Raw genomic sequence first — 23,295 nt, forward strand, 5'->3', positions numbered from 1 at the left:
GCCAACTTGAAAGAACAGAAAGTTTCGTAACCCTCCGTGTCTGCCTAACATCGGGTACATGGATGATAAACTTGGACAAATTCCCGGATGTGTCAATCACATTGGTTTAATAATGCACTCAAACACCCATGCCTTGTCACTCATCAGGGAATATTTTCTGTTTCCCAAGTATTCCCGCGTTATTACAAGATGTATTGTAGATCATCAGTGTCAAGGCTACTTGTTCTCATTTGTCAACAAGGAAATTCTGATTATCCTATAGCATTTAAACAAAATATAAGCTTTTTAATGTTTTAAAATTAAACGTAGGCCTGTTATTAAATGGGCAGGTGGATAGCCATTATTGCAAAATAAACATTTGTGAGGTTTATTTTTTAAGTATTCAGTTTGGTCATTTTAAAGACCTAAGTGCAATGGTGTCGACAGTATTTGTAACTAGGTTACATATTCTGAAAAATTGCACAAAAAAATATGGAATGGCACCATTCACATTACATTTTTAAAACGCGTCATCAGACATTACAACACAGATGATCAGTTATTGTATGAGGACTTCTTTTTACGTATGGAACCATACATAGCCTACCTCTTGTTGTGGTCTAATGATAACGACTAAGCTATTTGATTACATTAGCCAACAGATAACGAAATCAAATGGAAAATATAACTTACTAAGCAACAGAATAGTAGTCAATCAGATTGCTGTGGAATTACAACTCGTTTGTTCAAACAATCTCTTCTACTAATTACCTAAATGGACAGGACCTGTCAGGAGACTATTCCCTAATAGAATTTGCTCACAAGTGCAATTAAATGTTCTCCCTGCCCTCGCCTGAGGTCCCCTATCTTTCTTTTTCTGGCAAAGAAATGGGGAGCGCGTTCTGACATGATGCCTCGGCCACCGTGGTTCTCTATTTATGTTTCTATTTTTAGTGAAACGGAAGATTTTTTTGTTTGTTGCAAAATGCTACTGCTTTCTCCTTGTGCTTACAGAAGAACCTAGCTGGAGTAAACAAGAAGACCACCCTGCCCCGCTTCCGCCAGGTTGAGCGCCTATCAGAAGGAGTGGTGCTGAAATGAACATGACGCCTGAAATCCACCTGAGTAGGTATGTTTGAATTACGTTGTTCGTGTTTTGTCAAAACGATGGGCAGCAATGATGCTCCCTGTGGTTATTATGCCTCTTAAAGAGAAAATCCACTCCAAAACGATATTTGTTTAATTAGGCCACAATTGAAACTGGCCCAAATTGTGTTGCATGTCACAGCAGCCACGGTTTCAAAATATTAGATATTAGAAGCAAAGTGTCACCCGCCACATAATTTCCCCTTTAAATGTATGAAGTTCATTCATTAAATGTGATGTTCAAACCTGTACATATAGTCAGTGTTGTATGTGTCTCGGTCCACATATTGAGTGTATCGGTCTTGTCTCGGTATCGGATACATTTGAACTCGGTCTTGACTAGGTCTCAGACAGTGAGGACTCGTAATTTCTTCCCGAGACCAACCGAGACCAGCGGAGTAAAACTCGAATAATTATCAGCTTCCATTCAGTCAGCGCAAAAAAACGATTCACCAGGCCAAATATATACACTCCTTTCTTGAAAAAAAAATATGAACAGCCTTTACATCTATTATAGACATGTTTGCACAGTGGCGAATTTATAGGCCTTCAATGTCACAGATTTGTGGACAACAACCACAATACCAGCGTGCTCATGTAGAGAGTGCACTTTTTGTAAAACACAAAGGGCCAGCGGTGTAGTAAAGGGTATACACAGGTATAAATCGTGTACCCACTTTTTTTTCAGTAGCCATTGCGTATACTCACTTCTTAATCCCTACGGATGCGTATCAAAGTAGTGTAGTGGTATAGGATTGAACAATTATGTAGTACAGTAGAGAAATCATGAAAAGTAGCCTACACAATCGCAAAACAAATTAAATATATTCACGTACGCTCCGCACACAACCTAGTTTCAGCGGAATATCACCTGCAGACAGCAAGAGTGTGGAGCTCTCAACTGGTTTTGGCATGGAGCAGCTCACAGATTAATGACTTCGGTTGCCATTAGGGTAGGAAAGACGTTTCAATGTATGATATCTACCAGTAAATGTTATATAAGGTAACAATGGGTATGCAAACCAGGTGTTGGAAAGGTTTAGTCCAAAGTGTTGGTTAATAGGCTATTTGTGATATGCAATTGTCATCATGTGTTGTTTCCATCAGGGGTGTAGACATGGATGGGCCTGGGTGGACAGAGGCCCACCCACTGGGGAGCCAGGCCCTGACAGCCCACCCAATCAGATTGATGTGGTTTAAGCATTGTTGTGGACTTAGACCATCAAATCTTTGTATTTTTTCTATATAAACTAAAAGTGTGGGCCTCCCGAGTGGCGCAGCGGTCTAAGGCACTGCATCGCTACAGATCCGGGCTCGATCCCGGGCTGTGTTGCAGCTGACCGCAACAGGGAGACTCATGAGGTGGTGCACAAACCCTCCTGGTAGTCCAAATTATTACTTAAGTAGTACTTTCAAGTCTTTTTACTAAAGTACTGAAAACATCTATTGATAAATATAGGATTTTTCACACAGGGTGCCTTTCCTTCACTGGGTGGGCCATTTGGGAACTTTTTTGCAAAAATAGAGTATACCCATTTCTCCAGGCACTACTACACCACTGCATAGGGCTGATGGAAAGATACATAGCATGATGTTAAAGGATATGCAGTCCATAAACTCAGACATAATACGCAAGTAGGTCCCAATCATAAGAATACAAAACCATTAAACATTTCCCAATCGAAATTTGCAATTGCAAAAAATCTTTCACGTTTAGCACACAAAGTAACCAGTGACCTAAAGTTTAAAGTTGAACTGACAGCATTTTGAACTACTTTGCAGATATGAAGGAACCAGGCAATCAGAATATCTGTCAAATGCAGTTCAATGCATGATTAATTTAATTCACCAATACATTTCCTGTTAGTCCAAATAAATATTGCTATCAGGTTGTAAATCACAGCTGGCCTGGTACATTCTTTGCCGCCTCCATCCGGAGGCACTGTTTCAGTTTCAATAACTCAATATTCTGGACAAAACAGACAAATGTAACTAATGCTGGGAATATCAATACAATCAAACTAGCGAGGGGCAATGATCACAATTCAGCCATAACGTGGCTAATAGGCTAGCATATCTATTTATGTAGCAAGCTAAACACACAGAGCCTAACCTTCACTAAATAGCTAGCTAGCTAGTTAGCTGCTAGAAGGATGTCATGTCATGCCATTGGAGCAGTCGGTGAGTGACTGACTTTTCCTCCTCATATCGTTTTTCTGCAGCTATACACAGCTAGAGATGCAGGTGTCATTTGGTTAGCGAGCAAGAACCTGAACAACTGTTATCCAGTTAGCATATCTCTGCGTTCGAAAATTCACTCTGGCTATCTTTGATTTCAGAGCACTCTCGACCGAGTGTGCCAGTGCGCAGAACAACTGATGAATGTACAAATGCATAACACCCGCTGAATATGACTGGTGTTTGTAAACGTAGGGGGAAAATACAATACTTAGTCAAGAATGCTCTAGATAACATGTAAACAGCCTAACAAGCTCTGCTAAGGTGAGTAAAATGCTCAGAATGAGATGTTCTGTCATTTGTGTCTGGAAGTAGCTAGCTAGCAATCTAGCCAACTTTAGCTAGTTAGCTTGGGTGCTTGGTTGGGACAAGCATGCATTGGCAGGCAAGCTGCAGAAGGACGAGGAGGCTACAATTCCTCATCGTTTATCAGTGTAATTTTGAATGCCAACTAGCTGAAAAAGTTTGAGAGGATTTATCTAATGTTCCTTTGTTAGATTTGAGCTCATCTTTCTCTGGCTAGTATTAGTTGTTATATTGTTGTTGTTGATGTGCATAACTGAGGAAGAGAGAGCCTACCCTTTACCTTTTCATGGTTGTTTAATCAATAGGACTGTAAAGTTCCCGAATGTAAGAGGACTCCCGTGGTGTTTCCATGTTTGCAGAAATCCATTCCTGTACACAGGTATTTTGTCGCTTTTGGCGAATGCGTTCTAATGATCTAATGTCGGCTATAGCAATTGCCTGTAAATACACAGTAAGGTTCAAAGTGAATGACATGCCTGTGTGGCAAATTGCTTGTTTGTAAAAAGGTCTACTGTAGCTCTGACTGGCTATAGCGCACCGGTCTGTGTAGACTCTGGTCCTGGACAAGACAGATGTTTTTATTCGGTTTTACTTACTGCATTGTCTATTAATTGTCCAAATGCGCAGCGGCCAGATATATATTTTTTATAAGTGTCATATTCTATCATATTGCTAAAATGCTGTCAGTTCCACTTTAAATGCAACAATGTTTCACACACAAGTTATTTTCAAAGAGATGGCTAACAACAGCAAGCGCTCTGCAACAAATAACAGTTCCAATCACCAGATGATGATCATTTGAAACTTAACTACATGTTGAAAGTTATTATTGAAAAGGGAGAAGATAAAAAAAATAGCAAATACAGCCTCTTTAATAACACCTCCTGCATGCAGCTGCTGCAAACTAGCCGACAACTAAATCTAGCTAGCTAGACCTTGGGAAACTACTGCTCGCTATTGTGCAATGATCTGTTGGCCTTCAAGAAGGCCGGAGTTTCAGTTAGTTTTTGTAAAAACGGTCCCACCCACTAAGTTAAAATGTGATTAGTCGATTCCACTGTCACTCCAAAAGTGTGCCCTAATAAGTTGAATGGCAGAGATCTTCATCTAGCTTCTGATGGCCTAGCCAATGGCTGACTAGCCAACTAGATTTATCTCCCCAGAGACCAGCATATAAATATTTTCGCTTCGGTTTTAACCCTTTCCTCTCCAACAAAAACGGAAGAGATTAAATCAGAACATATTTTAAAATAATAATATAATAATCATTATCATTATATAATTATAATCAATATTTTTTAAATCCTTAGCCCTTCTCTGAAGGTGTAGAAGGCCCATTTGTCCCCACTGTTTTTGGATTAGTAATAATTTGTAGAGTGGCTCTATTTTCCCTCAGCGTGCATTTGTCACCTTTCTGAAAGTCTAAAGAATCCATATGTTCTGAAATATGAACACAGAAATACTGGACATTTTGAACTCTTATTATGGTGGTGATTTGACAAAATTACAGTCAAATCAAATCTAATGAAATGTCATTAGTCACATGCACCGAATACAACAGGTTTAGACCTTACAGTGAAACGCTTACTTACAAGCACTCAATCAACAATGCAGTTTTAAAAATATGAATACGAATAAGAAATAAAAGGAACAAGTAATTAAAGAGCAGCAGTAAAATAACAATAGCGAGACTATATACAGGGGTTTCGGGTACAGAGTCACCGGTTAGTCGAAGTAATTGAGGTAATATGTACATGTAGGTAGAGTAATTAAAGTGTCTATGCATAAATAATAACAGAGAGTAGCAGCGGCGTAAAAGAGGGGGGGAATAGTCTGGGTAGGACATTTTTTTTATGAACTGGGTGTAGAAGCTGTTCAGAAGCCTCTTGGACCTAAACTTGGCACTCCAGTACCTCTTAGCAGAGAGAACAGTCTATGACCAGGGTGGCTGGAGTCTTTGACCATTTTTAGGACCTTCCTCTGACACCTCCTGGTATAGAGGTCCTGGATGGCAGGAAGCTTGGCCCCAGTGATGTACTGGGTCGTACGCACTACCCTCTGTAGCCTCTTGTGGTCAGAGGCCGAGCAATTGCCATACCAGGCAGTGATGCAACCTGTCAGGATGTTCTCGATGGTGCAGCTGTAGAACCTTTTAAGGATCTGAGGAACCATAACAAATATTTTCATTCTCCTGAGGGGGAATAGTTTTTGTCGTGCCCTCTTCACGACTGTCTTGGTGTGCTTGGACCATGTTAGTTTGTTGGTGATGTGGACACCAAGGAACTTGAAGCTCTCAACCTCCTACACTACAGCCCCGTCAATGAGAATGGGGGCGTGCTCGGTCCTCCTTTTCCTATCACAATCATCTCCTTTGTCTTGATCACGTTGAGGGAGAGGTTGTTGGTCTTCAATAGGACTTGCATTTTTCTTGTCTCTGGCTTGACTTGGTCCATTCATTGCGATTTCCGTGTCTGTGTCAAGAAGCCTACGTAGGCTTATCAAACGTAACTCGATAAGTAGAAGATAGCGATTTTGAGATTTCTCCTAAAACAATGCTTTGTTCCAGGTTCAATACGAGTGACGTGTATCACTATAATAGCCTAAATTCCAAAATTCCAAATGTATTAAAAGTATAAATTCATTACAATTTCCAACAGATAAAATATTATTGCTCCTTGTATTTGGATTATTACTCATTATTTACCAGGATATTATTGCTATTTTATGAAGAAGATACAATCGAGAGCATAAATGGACCATTGAATATTCTATTTTAATTTTGAATCATGTTTTTCCCAATCACAATTGACTGTTTTCGTGTGCATATTGGCTGCCTATAGTGATGGTTATAGTGATGGTAAAGCCTACACTGTACAGTTCTGCTCTCTCAGCCGTGTGTGCGTGAGCGTGTTTAGTTACTGATCTACTGGCTTACAGGAAAACCTATGTGTATTTAAATTATGTGTATAACCCCTGGATGACAAACAGGGGGAGCAGTAATGAAGACATCAAGCAGCCATCTTGGTACTCCTCCCAAAATATGTTTCAATCAATAGAAATTCATTTATAAATGTCATCATCTACGTTTTGACACGTTTATTATATTACAGACACCTTAATGCATGCTTTTAAATGATAATATGTGAGCTAAACATATTTTTTTCAAATAAATAATAAAGTAAAACATTTCCCTTAAATTCTTTTTTAGAGAGTACTAATGTTTACTGTCCCCACTACAACAACAAAAATACTTAAATATAGGTTATTTTTTTCCTTGAAACATTTAATTGAAATACTGTATAATTCCATTCGTTCCTATGGAGGACTGCTCCTACTCGGTAGTCCCAATATGGTCGACCGGTGGCTTCAACGCCTCTCAATGGTCAATTACATAGTAACTGCAATCCAGGGTTTATATACATCTACGGTGCATTTAGGTTAGGTTAGGTTCAGCCTGTTCTTGTTTTATGCGTCAGGTAATTAATTCCCATGAAATGATTGGATGGAAACCTGGTTAATGACCCACAACTATCAACTGTATTTCAAGTAAGATAATAGGCTATATCCTCAAGTTATTTGTTCTCCTTGTAAATCACCAAGCCACTTCCCTTAGTGTGTCTTGGTTTTAATAATAAGCATCGATGACGCTTAATTTCGTTAAAGGTAATCATGATGTCTCGCTAGCCTTTTGGGTGCAAACGTTTTAACATCTACAAGAAGGCATTGGGGAAGGTCTGGTTAGCCTATGAACAATAGCGGTCCAGTGGTGAGAATTAATGGTTGTATTCTGAGACCTCTTGGTCCTTGTGCTCTACCAATAAGGTGGATTTGTGAATCGCAGATGTCAATGAACTCGTACACTGAAATATTATATCTAATTAGAGGTGACTGGGTCAACAGCGGTGGCAGAAAAATCGCCATTTACTTGAGTTATAGGTTCCTCTTCACTCATTTTATTTGGAGGATACGTTCTAGCAGGGGATCAACCACTCGTTTACGCAAATTCCACAGTTTATACTATTTCAATCGTTATACTTCACTTGAGATATTTTGATCTGCTTTATTATTTATTATTCTGCCTGTTTTTACTTTCATTACTAGGCAATGTATATGAATAAAATAAATAACATCCTAATTGTGTCACCCAGTTTCTATCGAATGTGCATGTATCCTCTGTAGGCCTACATATATCAATTAATCTAATTGTATGACCTAATGTTGACAGTCTTAAGTAAACACATTTTCTCCACACTGTATTTAAAATTCAAATGCATGTTTCCGAACCACTCGACAATCAGAGTAATTGAATAATCTTGGGGGGAAAAGTGTAATGAAAATGAAAGTGTTCGACGGGATGATTCCCTTGCCACACCGGCCTGGGTGAGAGGAGGGATGAAGGGGGTGGGTATAACTGGGACACCTGGCATAAAGACGGGTTTAGCGCTTGTGGGGCTGGTGTGGGGTGTAGCCTATTCCCAGAATATCCCTGCTGCTCCCATTTAATCAATTTGATGAGTGTTTTCATTTGACTAAACTACATTTCAAACGTTAAACACACAACGGCGTATGTGGTTTGTAAGGCCATACAGCATTACAATGTGAAACAATGGAATCATCCGCTAAATTTTAAATATCCTATAGCTTTATCTGAAATATCATATCACCATTATGAAAATGTAACAGAATATATTATCTTTTTTAGACATGGGTTCACCTATAACCTAGTAGGCCTATATTGTCAGTCTGTAAATGATAGGCCAACTAGATTGAGTCATGTGGGTAGGAGGCTAGTATTTCTTTTTTTACAGCTGCAAAAACGAGTTTGTAGTTGTACAAAAACAGAAAAACAGAGAAAATATCCGAGACAGGTATGTAGAAACGCGTGACTGTTCGTGTACCTTTAGGGGCAGGATAGTGTTAAGTTAACCAACAATAGCTGTATAAGCCTCCTTGGCGGTCGACAAAATACCCTCTGGAATTGACTCCCTTTACATCCAGACATTGTAAGTGTGTTTAAATCCAATAAAGATGGATGTTTTAGTTGATTTTTAGATAAACCCCAAAGGTGGTTAATGGTTAAATATTTTTTTTTTTTTTTGGGGGGGGGGTCTTAGTCCATTTGAAGTGAATATCCACCAAGTAACGAGATAACGATGGCAGTAATTTAGTTGTAATTAGATATAACGTTTTGTCAGTTTCATTCCGATTCACTGGAAATGACACAGGTGGACGCAAGGTGAACAGAAGAAAACATATAAATAATCCTTATGCCCCAAATTTCTGTTATAATCTTATGTAATTGTTGTATCGGGACAAAATATTCTACAGTTATTGTGTTCATTATCAAAATGATGTTGATTTTATAGGCTATTATTCATATTCATGTTATTGTTGTTATTATTATTGTAATTGCCTAATTCTATTATGATTAATAGGCTAAATGTATTATTTTAATGTTAGAAATGTTCATGATCATTATTGTAAACACTTGTTGTTAGTAATGGTGGTACGGGTTAGGGTAATAGCAGACATAAGCCTGCCTACCTGCTAGGTATTTTGTATTCAGATATTCCGAGATTCAGATGGTCGGCTGCTTGTACAATTTCGTTCAACCTGAGTGAAATAGGACTGCATGCTATTGTTTATCTGAACGCGTGGGACGCAGACCGAGCAAAATGTGCATTTCATTTTATGCTTGAAGAAAATTGGAAGCGAAGATTGAGTTCATCTAGCTTGAACTACGAACTCTCCGGGGGGAATATTTTATCCTAGAGCAGTCTCTCAAAGGCGGAATTGAAATTAACACTGTCAGAAGGATTGTGCTTGGACTTCGAATACCTGTCAAGGCTCTCTGACAACAGGTCTTCATTACAGTCAGGTTACATCCTATTCATAGAGATCAGACACAAATATTGTGATTTTGTCCAATCAACAAAATGTAATTCAAATGTTGTTTTAGCCTACACACCAACGATGCTTTTTTTGTATACTATCGGCAACCAGATTCAATAACTCGTATAACCCTAAGAAATAGGACTTACTTTGCCTGAAGGTTTAGAGCAGAAAAAAGCATTTACCCACATGCAATTTATAGATAGCATAATTGTGAAATCGTTGACAATACGAGGAAACTGATTCATTTCATATCTCTTTCATATCAGAGCAGGAAGGCTATGGATTCGACTGTACAGACTAGTTAGCCTATAGGCTAACGGTTGCTCAATGTCACATTTCACGTCTCTGAAGAGTGATGTGGCATACCGGACTAGAGCAAAGTCTATCAAAGCATATTGTCATTTTCAATTGACCAACGTTTTACCCTTTCAGTTATACTGACAGAGAGACAATGCTACGAGCAAAGCAAGCCTGTATTTATTGATACTATCCTAAAGAAGGTCCCGCCTTTCTGGTGGCATTCTGTCTCGTCACTACTTCTTCCTTCTTCTCACCTGTTCTCACAAGCAGAATTCTTCCGCCCATTTGAGGCTAGTCCGAGGATCCTATTGGTCCCGGGCGGTGCCCATGCTATGGTGACGTCACGGTTGCCCCTGCAGTGTGAATGAATCAAGCAGCCTGTATGATCACACCAAAAGAGCACAGCGAAATCCGGCAAGCACAGGACAATATTCCAGAATAATAAAACAAACCGGACTTTAACGGGACAGCTAGATCTACAGAAGTGTCCATACCCAGTTTCTATTTGATATATTCTACCCTTTTCACTAAATAGACGGGAGCTTCAGCCCACCGTGTATATGTGTGTGTTTATTCCCGGTTTTGGATCACAATGATGCAAAGTGCGGCTGTTCTACCAACAGAGAGTCCTGTGAAGGGTCTACCGGAGATACTCGGAGTGCCAATGCAACGTAAGGCTTTTCCATTTCCTTTTCCATTGATTATATCATAAGGACATTGGCAGGTGAGCTTTGAAATGCTGCAGAGCACTGCTGTAGAACAGATGCAGCGGTTAATTACACAGGGTTGAGGGACAGACAGGCTAATGAAGACAGTGATATGTATTCATACTATTGTGGCTCTTACTCCACTGACTCATATTTGACGTGTGTTTTATATTATTATTTGATGTGAGGATATTAGTTGCATCTCATTTTGATCTTCTGGTCCTCATATGGAATTTTGTGGAATGCTGTATAGATAGAGATTCTTTAGCACAAGTATGTATTGTTTAAACTGCTCACGGTGTTGTTTATAAACTCCAGCCCTTGCACGAGTTGTACGTGCGGGTTTTACTCTATTTTAGAAGCCCCATGTGCATGGGCCTAGGTTTTGACGAGCATAATACTTCACTCATCAAGACATAGACACACTTTAAGATATTTTTTGCATTTCTTATTAGCACAGGAATATTTATGAGCTGTATGAGAGCGTTGCCTCTGCTTTACAATCAGAGACATGCTAGACAGCTGTTTATTTGCAAACGAGGCTGGCCACGTACGATAGATCAGACGTTGTCATCACCTACTCTCTTTACCCAGCTGGTTTGACTGACAGCTATTACTAAGTCATATCTGAATGATTCAGGCTATATGGTAATGTGTGCTTTAATGTTTCTGTTAAAGCTGTGTTTTTGCACTATTGTAGGCTACATAATTGTACAATTATGTCTGTCTTATTATTGTTTGACACATACATGATATTATAGCCTACTAAAACAGGTGGTTTTGTCGTCATTTCTATTAAAACATGAAAAACATTAAATATTTCACTATATTGTGTGTGCAATAACTAGCCTACCTCAGCATCAAAGCAACGAATTGCGTATCTTCGCATCTGCTCTTTATCGTCGTCATGTTAATCTTCAGGCCTATATAATCTGATCATGCTATCAAGATAGAACTGGGATAGGATAAATTCCTGACCTAATTATTCATGTGCGAGCCACTGAAATGTACAGATGGACCTATTATGGTTTTACCTCTAATGTTGCTCTTAATCCACAATGAAATACTCCTTTATATCGCAGATCCAAACGAGCCATTGCTTCTTTCAGCGCTGGAGAGTATAAACAAAACACACATATATATATATATATATATATGTATATATATAAATCATGATTATTTTTGTTCAAAATCTAGACTAATTTCTTACGATTTAGTACATGATTGTATTCCGTTTTTTTTATAGCGTGCACAACAGTTAACCCATTTAACTAATTTAAAAGAGAGACTGTCAAAAACTGTCTCTTGTATTAGTTAATACGACCTTAATTTAGGCTACCATACATTATTGATAAAGGTAGTGAAACATAACGCATAATGCACAAAGTGAAACAACGCAGAATTGTGAAATATAATTTGTTTAACCTGTACAAATAGCCTGTATATTGGCGGCGTATGCTCTTTAATTTTGTAAATCGAGGGAGATTAAAAGATTGGGTAAAGATCTTGCCACTCAACCCCCCTTGGTGCATACATGCTGGATTTAATACCGGATTACTCTACGAATAAAAATATTTTAGTATTATGTATCTAAACATTATTATCATGATGAATATGGTTGTTCGCATGCTCTTACGAATAAGGGTAATTATTCTTAAACGGTTTTTGGCACAAAGCCCCAAGAAGAAGAAGATTACTTCCTGAATAGAGTTTACAGTCTGCTTGCTTTGAAGTGTAGGTCATGCAATCTACAACACATATCAACTATAGGCCTATGAGCTCCATAGGCTATGAGCTCGTTCCCTAATACTATAGGCTTCGTATAAAGGTGTTACAGTACAGTCATTCCAATTCTGTAGCTAATAAGCACATGACTTGGTTGATATGAAACACTTTTTAAGTCCTGTTAAAAAAAAACAAAGTTAGTATCCCTATCAGACTGGTGAGAAATGAACATCTATCGAAATACAGCCGCCTGAAAGTGGAAAGGAAGCGTATAGGATCACATTTTCTTAGATTTGAGGACCCCTCTTGAGGCACACCAGAGATCTTAAGTGGTATAATCGTGTGATTTATAAGTCAAGCAGAGAGAGAGAGAGAGAGAGAGGAAGTGTAGAGGCTATTAGACATCGAGCGTGAATAGGCCTACTGCCAAGATTGGCTGCATGCTGGAGGCCCTTGAGCTATCCTTTCAGCACCACCACTGCCGCCAAAATCTAATGAACAAAAGCACCACAAATCAGAGGAATTATTTCATATTTTGTGGATGTAAAATACACCTATCTTTAATTCCGTTTTGTATTAACTCGTATTGAAAATACATGTACTCCATAGTTATCGTAGTGTGAAGTTGATTGGGAAATACCTGTTATGCAAATGACTGTAGGCATAATGCCACATCACAATAGTAAAAATACAAGATATTGAGCTTTGCAGCATCTTTTCATTTACTTGGGCCTACACCTTTATAAGTGGAATGTAAAACGTATACCTCTATTCTTTGTGTATGCGGCTTATGTATGAATGTTGCTGATTGAGCAGCCTTCCAGAAACAATACATATGAAAATTGTACTCCTCCAAAATGTCTCCCAACGTACAGAATGAAGAAGCACATGTAGTATTACTTCTCGTGACCTCTAAAGCGCACGTTTAAACAGCTTGGTGTGGGTGTGATTAGATTAATGATTAGACAGTGTGATTTCATGTGTAATTTATTTAAAACAACAACTAGTTTGGGATAGGCTAATTGCAGACCTTAGATACAGTGAAAATATCACCTGGATAATGATTTTGCGCACAGAATGCTGCTTATCCCTATTGCATCAATTTGAATGAGTTTGAGGGGTCCGTTCTAATTTCGATTTCCTTATGTTCTTGTCACTATTCTAAGATATTGAAAATACTCTTTTTTTTATGAGATGCCTCTTCACCTGGCCATTGTTCACATGTTTAACATAAGCTACCAATGCAGGGAAATTGCTTCCCGAGGTTTCATATTCATATCAAAGGAAAACAATAAGGCTGTATAATAATAATATGTATTGTTATATCACATTGTAATATTTATCTCTATATATATTTATAAATCTAATAATATATCTGATTATTTGTTTTTTTGCATAGCCTAATCTTATCACAGCAATAGTGACGCTGCTCTGGTGATGTTGATGGTGATAATTAATGGTGTATTGTGGTGATAATGGTGTATGGTTTTTAATACTATTAGTGCTCCTACTTATAACCTAGTTTTCTTCATTCATGCCATTATTACTCGGTTTAAGATAAGAAAAATCGAATCAGTGGGGTCCAATCAAGTCCACTTCAAGGCTAAATATTGTGTCACTGGCACAGGCACTTGATTTTAAAAAGCAGAGTAAAGGAATGGGATCAATCTCAATCTCAAATCGAATGAATGTCATGGTGACACAATTTACTCTGTCAGACTATGTTTTTATCGAGGTCGAATATAATGATGAGGAATTGCATTACTGTTTTATTTTGTATTTTTTTAAATATAATTTTATCCGGCTCTGATCTTGTAAACCGGCCTCCGCAATGTTCTGCTCACCTGTCTCCTTGCAGTATTCCAGGACCAGGATATTGTTTTAACGCATGCTGTGTATTCTATCTCTCTCTCTCCCTCCAGAAATCCCCCAGTGTGCGGGCTGTAGTCAACACATCCTCGACAAGTTCATCCTGAAGGTGCTGGACCGCCACTGGCACTCCAAGTGCCTCAAGTGCGCGGATTGTCAAGCGTTGCTGGCAGACAAGTGTTTCTCGCGGGCGGGAAATGTGTACTGCAAAGAGGACTTTTTCAAGTGAGTATAACTTCATTTATAAACGTATTGAATGGGAATTTCGAACATTTGATTATAGCAAGCTTAATGGAATTATATGTAAAAGTAATGTACTTTTAAGCAAAGCTAGCATTATATTTAATTGCCGACATTCAAGTGAGCTAAAAAATGGCAACATGATTGCACTGGCTTTGACTTGTGAAATCACTCAAATCATCATACAATTATTAAATTAGCCTATCCTATAGCCAAATTTAATTGATCGCACAAAACAAACCATTTTACGTGATTTGGCATTACAAACCAAATAGTCTTGTAGGCCTACGCAAATATATGACTCTTGCATTTAACATGCGACTCACATAGATCTACACATAACACACCATAGGCCTATAATTAACAGACTATGAGACTAGAACAGAATGCCATGATATAACAGTAATATTCACAATGGGCATCCATAGCTTATAGAGGTCTCCAACCTTTTCTTTGTCTAGATCACTTTATGATTCAAAATGCAAGCCGAGTGCAATTCTCTGCTGGGCACGGGAGATCAAGTGCTCCTACAATATATTGTGTGATATCAATTACATTATCAATAGCATATAGGGCCTAACTATAGTGTATGGGCGGGGAACACAGGGCAAAGTTCTACTTCCAATTAAATTAAATTCCTAAAAATGACTGGAAATAACTATTGCTTCGTGCATTTGCCTATTTTCATATATAATAAGAGAGGTCTGTGTTTCTCCATGTAGTCCTACCCCTTATTATAAATAACGTAGTCCCTTATATTTCAAAACTCGAGTCTCAAGCTAAGCTACCTGATAACACTGGCTATGGGTCAGTTGTTGTAGCCAATTACTTGTGAGGTACATCAGAGCATACATTGAAATAACTCGGTTTTTTTTATTTCACTGGACTGATGGTGACGTCTCATCAGAGGGTGGGAGAGAGTGCGAGTCGAAGTGGATAAGCGTTTTTCATGATTTCTAAAAGTGTTGAATAAAAACAGCGCTCGATTAGATCAATGCAATCAATGACTGATATAGAGGGGGACTGGAGGCCCTTCATGTCGAAAACATTTATATCAAATAACTTGGCAAATGCTTCAACATCCTCTTCTATACACGGTCTCTTGAATTTGTTTTAGCTTTGTTTGGCCATTTTACTTGAGTCTTAGCTAGCTAGCTGACGGTGAGCAGCCTGCGGTGAGTAGCCTACACAGCGATAGCTACTGTTTACTTCACATGGTATCCGTGCGAAATGACACGTGCCAGAACCACCCATTATTTTGAATTATTATTTGTTTTATTCGTATTTCATTCTTTTTTCCCCCAGGTAAATAATCAAGCATAATTCAAATTAATTACATAGGTCTAAATAAAATGTATTTTACGCATAGCACTAGATTTTATGTAAGATGTCCTTGAGTGTCCTGAAGGCATCTGCCAAATAAAATGTATTATTATTATTGTCTATATATCCTTTTCGTTTTCCCACCCTGTACTGCGTACTATGAATTTCATCTGATGGCGTATGTATGTTTAGACCTGGATTGAAATAGGTGCCGGTACTCATTTTAGGTGAAGGTACCATTTATATTTAGGTGCAGGAACTCCTCAATTCTTTTGAGGTAATATTCTATAGGAGGTGCAGGAACTCGAGCAGAAGAAAAATTGAGGTGCCAGTACTCAGATCCAGTGAGCTCCTGCCCAAGTCAAGTACTGTGATTAGGTAAAAAGACAAATAATGTCCTGTTTGAAACACTGACAATCGGATTGGGTGGGCTTGGAATGCGCCCACCCAGGCACACCTGTGCCTATGCCCCCTGGTCAGTGAGGACTTTCCTCTTTGCATAGTTAACTTTCATAATGTTAGAGAAAAGGCTTGTGTCAAGACTTAGTGACATGATCAACACAATGAGGTTAATCAAGCTGAACATCCTACAACATCCTCATGCCTTTCTGGCCATGTTGAATACTTATGTTGGATAAGACAGAACACATAACACTCAAACTTTCAACTCCAAAGACACTCTATACAAATTCAATTTATTACTGCTCTACCAGCCCTAGCTGGACTCACAAAACAGCAACTTTGAATTTCTTCTCTTCCCTCTTTCTCCCCCTTTTGCTTCCATCTTTTTACGATTGAATTTCTGAGGCATTAAAGAAGAAAATTAAGTTTGACTTTTATCCAAAACAGGATCCGTACAGGCTTTTACTAAATCACGTTTGAGAGGTTTTAATGTCAGAAGCTTCAATGAGACCTAAAAAGCGTGCAAGTCAGAGAGTGGAGGCTAACTTTATTAGGTGGCCCTGGGGACAATAGGGGGAATTTTTTTTAAATGTTAAAACTGCAGTGGTGCTGTGCACTAGAGGGACGGGAGAGAGGAAGAGGAGAGGGAGGATGAGGATGGGAATGGGGCTGAGGCGGGGGGCTTGGAACTGGAGTATAGTGCTGGATTCCCAGCAGTGATGAAGAAACTTCACCTTGGTCTGAAGGAAGGGTTTATTTCTCTGTATAGGCTGTGTGATTTACTGCCCCTCCTGAGTCGGTGCTTTATTGGTTCTCTTCAGTGTGTTTACTCAGAGCTCTCTCTATTGGATCTCTCAGCCCCCACTATACCACTACATTGATCCATGCCATTTGTCAACCTGAGGACCAGCCTAACACCAACACAAATGCATTCCACCACTGATGCTTTCCCCCTCTGCAACTTATACAGCTATTATTACTATTATTAGTGTAAATAGAGGCGAAAACGATGCATGCTATGTCATCACTATGTTATAGACCTTCTTTGTTATCATCCGCCTCTGTCTGAGCTGACTAGGGCTGGATCTACCTGTTCTGGATGGGGTTTGAGTATCTGACGGCAGGTGTGTATGTGTGTGTGTTTACTTGCAGGCGGTTTGGAACAAAGTGTGCATCATGCCAACAGGGGATACCGCCGACCCAGGTGGTGCGGAAGGCCCAGGACTTTGTGTACCACCTGCACTGCTTCGCCTGTGTCATGTGCAGCCGACAGCTGGCCACTGGGGATGAGTTCTACCTCATGGAAGACGGCAGGCTGGTGTGCAAGGAGGACTACGAGACGGCCAAACAGAATGGTAGGTGTCTGACTGGGTCATCCTCCTATTGCTTTGGCCAGTTTTTTGTGGGAGTAATATTTTGTGTGAATAATTCAGTCTTGTCTCCTTGGTAACCTGTTCTATTTAGAACATTCTCACCAAATAGATTTGAGACTAGCAGCCTCAAGCTGGTTCACCCATGTGGCATGGTGCTCTAAATCTCTGCTGGCTTCTGCAGGTGAGCTGTGGAGAAAGGTGCAGGAATTAGGAGACAGTTAGTTCAGGAGACAGCAAGGTGCAGTTAACCAACCTGGATTCATGGGTAGATGTAACATAATCAATGAAAATCCGTGAAACTCAAATTAGTATGATATGTTATCTTTGGTATGGTATGTATTTGTAGATTTTCATCATCCATTTCGAATGATTTTTTAAATTTTATTTAAATTTTACCTTTATTTAACCAGACAAGTCAGTTAAGAACACATTCTTATTTTCAATGACGGCCTGGGAACAGTGGGTTAACTGCATGTTCAGGGGCAGAACGACAGATTTGTACCTTGTCAGCTCGGGGGTTTGAACTCACAACCTTCCATTTACTAGTCCAATGCTCTAACCACTAGGCTACCCTGCCACCCCGATGATATGATATGTTACGAATTACAATTTGTATGTTAGGAATTACAATTTGTATGGTATGTTACGAAATACAATTTGTATGATATGTTGCGTATTACAATTTGTATAATATGTTACACAGTTGCCATACCTTTGATATGTTACGAATTCCAATTTGTTGTGGCTAACATTAGCTAAGTGGCTAATGCTAACGTTAGCTAGGTGGCTAACGTTAGCTAGGTGGCTAACGTTAGCTAGGTGGCTAACGTTAGCTAGGTGGCTAACGTTAGCTAGGTGGCTAACGTTAGCTATGCTAGGTGTAGCTAAAAAGTAGTAAGTAGTTGTTGTACGCCTACCCATTCACCTTGAATGAACAATCACCCTCCTTCCATTTTTGCCTTAATTAAGTAACCTTCTGTCTTATGTAACCATACCAAACATAACATATCATACTCATTTGAGTGTCCCACATTTTCATTTACTGTGTTACGTCAAGTCTAAGAGACCAGCCTGCATTAACTCCTTTATGTACAATAATACTGAAGAATTGAGAGATCACAAGAGGCAAGGGGATAGTGAAGACGGGGTCCCAGTGGGTGTCTCTCAGTGTCCTGCCTGGGCATTAAATCTCCAGTTTCTGTGACCTTTTATGGATCTGATTTTGAAAGCTCTGCCTGTGTATTTATGGAGATTTACATGGCCTGCTGATTGTTTATCGTAAGTGATGCAATGCACTTTTACGGTGGGCCACCAATAACTCCCTTCTTCTGGAATTCTCCTGGGAGATGTATGTCCCTTACAGCTAGAGTTGGACAGTTTCAGAAGGGTATCAACTTTCCATACATGGCACCTCAGTCCATTCAAGCAAGTTCTTCCCCTGTATTTACTAGTCGATATACAAAATCAAAAACCCACAGGTTAATTACAATAAAAAATGCTAGTCACAAATATAGCTAAATATCTAAAGGGTATTTTATAATCCTTGCATATCTTTCTCAGATGATTCAGAGGCAGGTGCAAAGCGACCACGAACCACCATCACAGCCAAACAGCTGGAGACCCTTAAAATCGCCTACAAGAACTCTCCCAAGCCAGCGCGCCACGTCCGCGAGCAGCTCTCCTCAGAGACGGGGCTGGACATGAGAGTAGTGCAGGTGTGTGCCTCACAACAGGATCTCTATTACCAAGCGGAGCAGTTTTCTAGTTTGGACTAGTTTAAGAAAACATCCCAGTGATAATATGTAGATATGAACACAAATTAGAAGAGTAAAACCTCTCTTCTGTATTTACTGAGAAATGTCTCTCATCCCCCAATGGCAGGTGTGGTTCCAGAATCGTCGTGCAAAAGAGAAGCGTCTGAAGAAGGACGCAGGGCGGCACCGCTGGGGTCAGTTTTACAAAAGTGTCAAACGTAACCGAGGGGGCAACAAAGTGGAGAAGGAGAGTTCAGCAGATGATGCGGGACTGAGCGACAGTGAGCTCAGCTTCAGAGGTCAGTATGGCTAACCCAACCTTTTTTCTCTCTCTCTCTCTCTCTCTCTCTCTCTCTCTCTCTCTCTCTCTCTCTCTCTCTCTCTCTCTCTCTCTCTCTCTCTCTCTCTCTCTCTCTCTCTCTCTCTCTCTCTCTCTCTCTCTCTCTCTCTCTCTCTCTCTCTCTCTCTCTCTCTCTCTCTCTCTCTCTCTCTCTCTCTTCCTCAACTCCTCCTCCACTTCTTGTCTTCCTTTTCACATATCTCCATGGGAGCCTACATGAAAAGAGAAGCGTTGGCCATGCAAATGACATTTTACACATCCCCATGTTTTTATGGTTATTTGATGTTTGTGAGCCCGTTTTGGGGACTCATAAAAGTCTCAAGCCACTTTTAAAAGGAGGCTGTTTTTATGAGAAATGAAAACACCGTAGCAGAAACTCTATAAAGTAGGTGAAGCTTTTAGTCAATTAGAGGGAAAGTGCTCTGGGGCATTGTTGTTATTGAAACAGCACTGGAGGGACTGTCAGAGACAAATATTTTGTATTGCATGAACAGACCCCCTTTGTTTGAGCTTAAGATACATCATGACTCTCGTCTCTTACTAAGCGCTGGGGGAACACTATTAAGTACTACACACCTATGCCATTTACCTAAATGAAATCCAGATTATGTTGCCTCAATAAAATGGTTTCATAAAGGCACTTAATTCTATTTAAAGATAACAGCTGTATAATGTTGATATAGTTGATGACAACTCCATAGAAGTGTTGAAACACCACTGTGTGGCTAATTGATAGTTGCTAACTCCCTCCTCTCTTCCACCAGACGACCAGATCCTGTCAGACCTGGGCCACACCAACGGTCTGTATGGGAGTGTGGGCGACGTGGCCAACGGAAGCTTGTTGAACGGAGGCTTCTCTCTGGACGCTGCTGGACAACCCTATCATGACATTCGGCCGGGCAGTCCCTACGGCCTCCCCCAGTCGCCGTCGTCCATCGCCTCGCTGTCCGGCCACACCCCGCTGCTCAACAACCTGGGCTTCACCATGGACAGCATCATGATCCAGGGGGGGCAGGGTGGCGTGGGACAGGCTCTCAGGGCCATGGCAGGAGGCCCCACCTCTGACCTCTCTACAGGGAGCAGCACGGGCTACCCAGACTTCCCCACCAGCCCTGCCTCATGGCTGGACGAGATGGACCACTCCCAGTTCTGAGCTCCACCATGAACACAGCAGACTGACTGGGGAACAGAGACAGACGAAGCAGGCTTTTTACATTTCTATTTCCCTGAAACTTGATATAGTTTGTTGTCCAATAATGAATGTGGAAGTGGTAGACATGCTACACGTCAGCTACCCTCCCACCACAACAGAGTAATGGAAGTATGGCGACCCACCACTGACCAGAGCAGAGCAGTGGCGCCACACAGAACAGAACGGATGGACGAAACACTACTGAATGTTGAACTTACACTGTATTCTACTTTTTTTATGGATGGATTTTTTTTCATTCTTTGGAAAAACTGGATTTGAAATTTCCAGCATGAGTTTGTGCATTGGGATGGTGTTTGTCATTAAACTCTGAGGCAAGCCCAAACAGCTATCAGCAATGTACAGTGGTTAGCTAGCTTAGAGGAAGTATTTAGTGTTGTGCGCATTGCGTCTATGCACTTAGCTAGCTACCGTCCCATAGCTTACATTGCATATGAAGTGTGACTGGCTCATCCGTGGATGTATGGAGAAAATTACTTATTTATTCTTTTTTTTGGGGCGGGGGGGGGACTCCCCCACATGTGTTTCGTGCACTCTGATTGGCTCAAAGTCAAGTTATTGGCCATTGACGAGCATTGCGATTCTACAAGTAGAAACGGTAGGTTATTCACTACCGGGTCAGCACGCAGCAGGTGTCGCTTTTGTTCTAGCAAGAGAAGGAAAGGCCTCCCACTCCTATCAACAGAGAGATTCTCTGTGAGTTTCATGCTTTAGGGCCACAATCTAAATGGAATCCCTAAAAAAGAAGCTTCCTGCATGCTTCTGAATGAGGAGGATCACTGTTGAAAAGCATTTTACATTGGCAATGCACTTTACACTTCTCTTTGTACATGGACAGCAACAAACAGAAAAGCGAGGAATGCACAATACAACCCAGCAGTGTTTCCATATTAGATACTTTTTTTCAAACAGTGTCACAATTCCCATGCTAAGTTCTTTTAATGTAATTCTGAAACTAACAGCACTGGGTTTTTAGGAATTACGTCCAGCTGCCTGTACAATGCGGGAGCCACAGATTCTTCTGTGTGCAAAATGGGGAAGTTGAGAGGGGATAGTTGCTTTGCTAAAAACCCATTCTCTTCTGTAATGTAGGTGCTTGACTTGTTCTCGTCTGTGAATGATCTCTAGTCCTGGGGATTTTGTCAGTATTTATTTCTCCGTTGTCCATACTCCCAGGATATGCTCTCTGCTAATAGTGGATAGCCTCTCTCCTCGAAGTCATTGTCATCAAATGACAGTAGGTTAGAGAGAAGTGCAAAGTCAATTCAACAAGAATGTGGGAATTCACATTTGATATCCTCTTTTACTGGTGCAGCTGACAACATGGGGATTCCGATCTCATTATGACAGATACGGGAACAGAATAATGGTTTTACTAAATGTTTCATTGATACAGTATATTTATTTATCTAAAAAAAAACACACACCAACCTTATCTTGACTGAGGATCATTCACTGTTAATGCTGAAAAGCCAGTACTGATCCTGCTTAGAAGCTGCTCTTCTCTGTCAACAGCTGTGGCATCACTCCTCAAAGTAAACACAAGCAAAAGCGATTATCAAACGTAATACTTAGAGCCACTGTAAAGCAGCTGATGGCCTGATTGTCATGGTATCGAAGTAATGCTGTGGTGTCGTGCATTTTACATGACCCCCACTGGGTGAGATTAGTTGATTATTTTTTTAACAAAATCCGTCTTGTCTGATGGTGTTGGTTTCAAGGCTTTCGTGTAGTGTCTAAAGGTCACTAGAGTAACTGTACAAGGAGGCACTTCTTTCAGAAAAAAATAAATGATCAAAGATACCATGAAATAAACTGAGGTAACAAAATGAGATGCTGACAGAACAATTCCTGTAAAAAAAAATCTCAATGTCTGTTCATTTATATTTATTTTTGTGTCAATTGCCAAATGTGGAACCAGCTGAAAAGAGCATACATTATGCCAACCAGAATGCAAATCAACAAACAGTAAAACAACACATGTAAATGTACACACACACACCAATATCATTTTTGTTCAATCTATGTTGCCTCAGAACTTTGCTTCTTAATTGTTGTACATTTTGTACAGTTTCAAAAGGTGTTGACAGGCTTATTTCACGAGCTCTATTTATTTCCATGTGTCTTTGAAAAAGATGAAACAGAGAGCACCGAATCTATTCATATAAGCCTTCTGTGCGATGGTATGAACTGTGTACAGTAAAAACTATACGAGGAAATAAAGCTGAATTGTCTTTGGATTAAAGTGCTGTATTTCTCTTTAATGTTTACATGAACTTTCTCGTTATAAAGCAAATAGCAGATGCAGTTAGAGGAGACATGTCTTCTGACTGAAGAAGAAAACGAGCAACGACTCAGCAGTGAGTAAGGCGGTACAGTAGATATGGCTCACCACTTAGGAGCCAGGAGAGAAGAGGAGGGACCATGATTAGTGTTTCCTTCACACAGGGAAAGGTGCATCAGACAGGCAAAGCAAAGCCCTAGGGAT

The 23,295-nt window shown here is 40.0% G+C and overlaps 1 protein-coding gene across 2 annotated transcripts; it reads left to right on the forward strand.

Annotated features, from left to right (window-relative positions):
• Window positions 1-3,169: 3,169 nt before the first annotated feature.
• On the forward strand, window positions 3,170-23,030 carry LOC124037076 (LIM/homeobox protein Lhx4-like). Of its 2 annotated transcripts, none has more exons than XM_046351714.1 (6): window positions 3,170-3,306; window positions 14,219-14,390; window positions 17,283-17,485; window positions 19,064-19,218; window positions 19,385-19,556; window positions 20,362-23,030. In XM_046351714.1, the coding sequence occupies exons 1-6, from the start codon at window positions 3,279-3,281 to the stop codon at window positions 20,748-20,750; spliced, it is 1,119 nt and encodes a 372-aa protein (XP_046207670.1). In that variant the 5' UTR covers window positions 3,170-3,278; the 3' UTR covers window positions 20,751-23,030. The 2 variants fall into 2 exon arrangements, with proteins under 2 accessions (XP_046207670.1, XP_046207669.1); XM_046351713.1 differs by lacking the exon at window positions 3,170-3,306 and adding an exon at window positions 10,275-10,535.
• Window positions 23,031-23,295: the final 265 nt, after the last annotated feature.

The sequence above is a fragment of the Oncorhynchus gorbuscha genome, linkage group LG06 (genome assembly GCF_021184085.1).
Source record: "Oncorhynchus gorbuscha isolate QuinsamMale2020 ecotype Even-year linkage group LG06, OgorEven_v1.0, whole genome shotgun sequence".
In the NCBI taxonomy this organism is placed as follows: domain Eukaryota; kingdom Metazoa; phylum Chordata; class Actinopteri; order Salmoniformes; family Salmonidae; genus Oncorhynchus; species Oncorhynchus gorbuscha.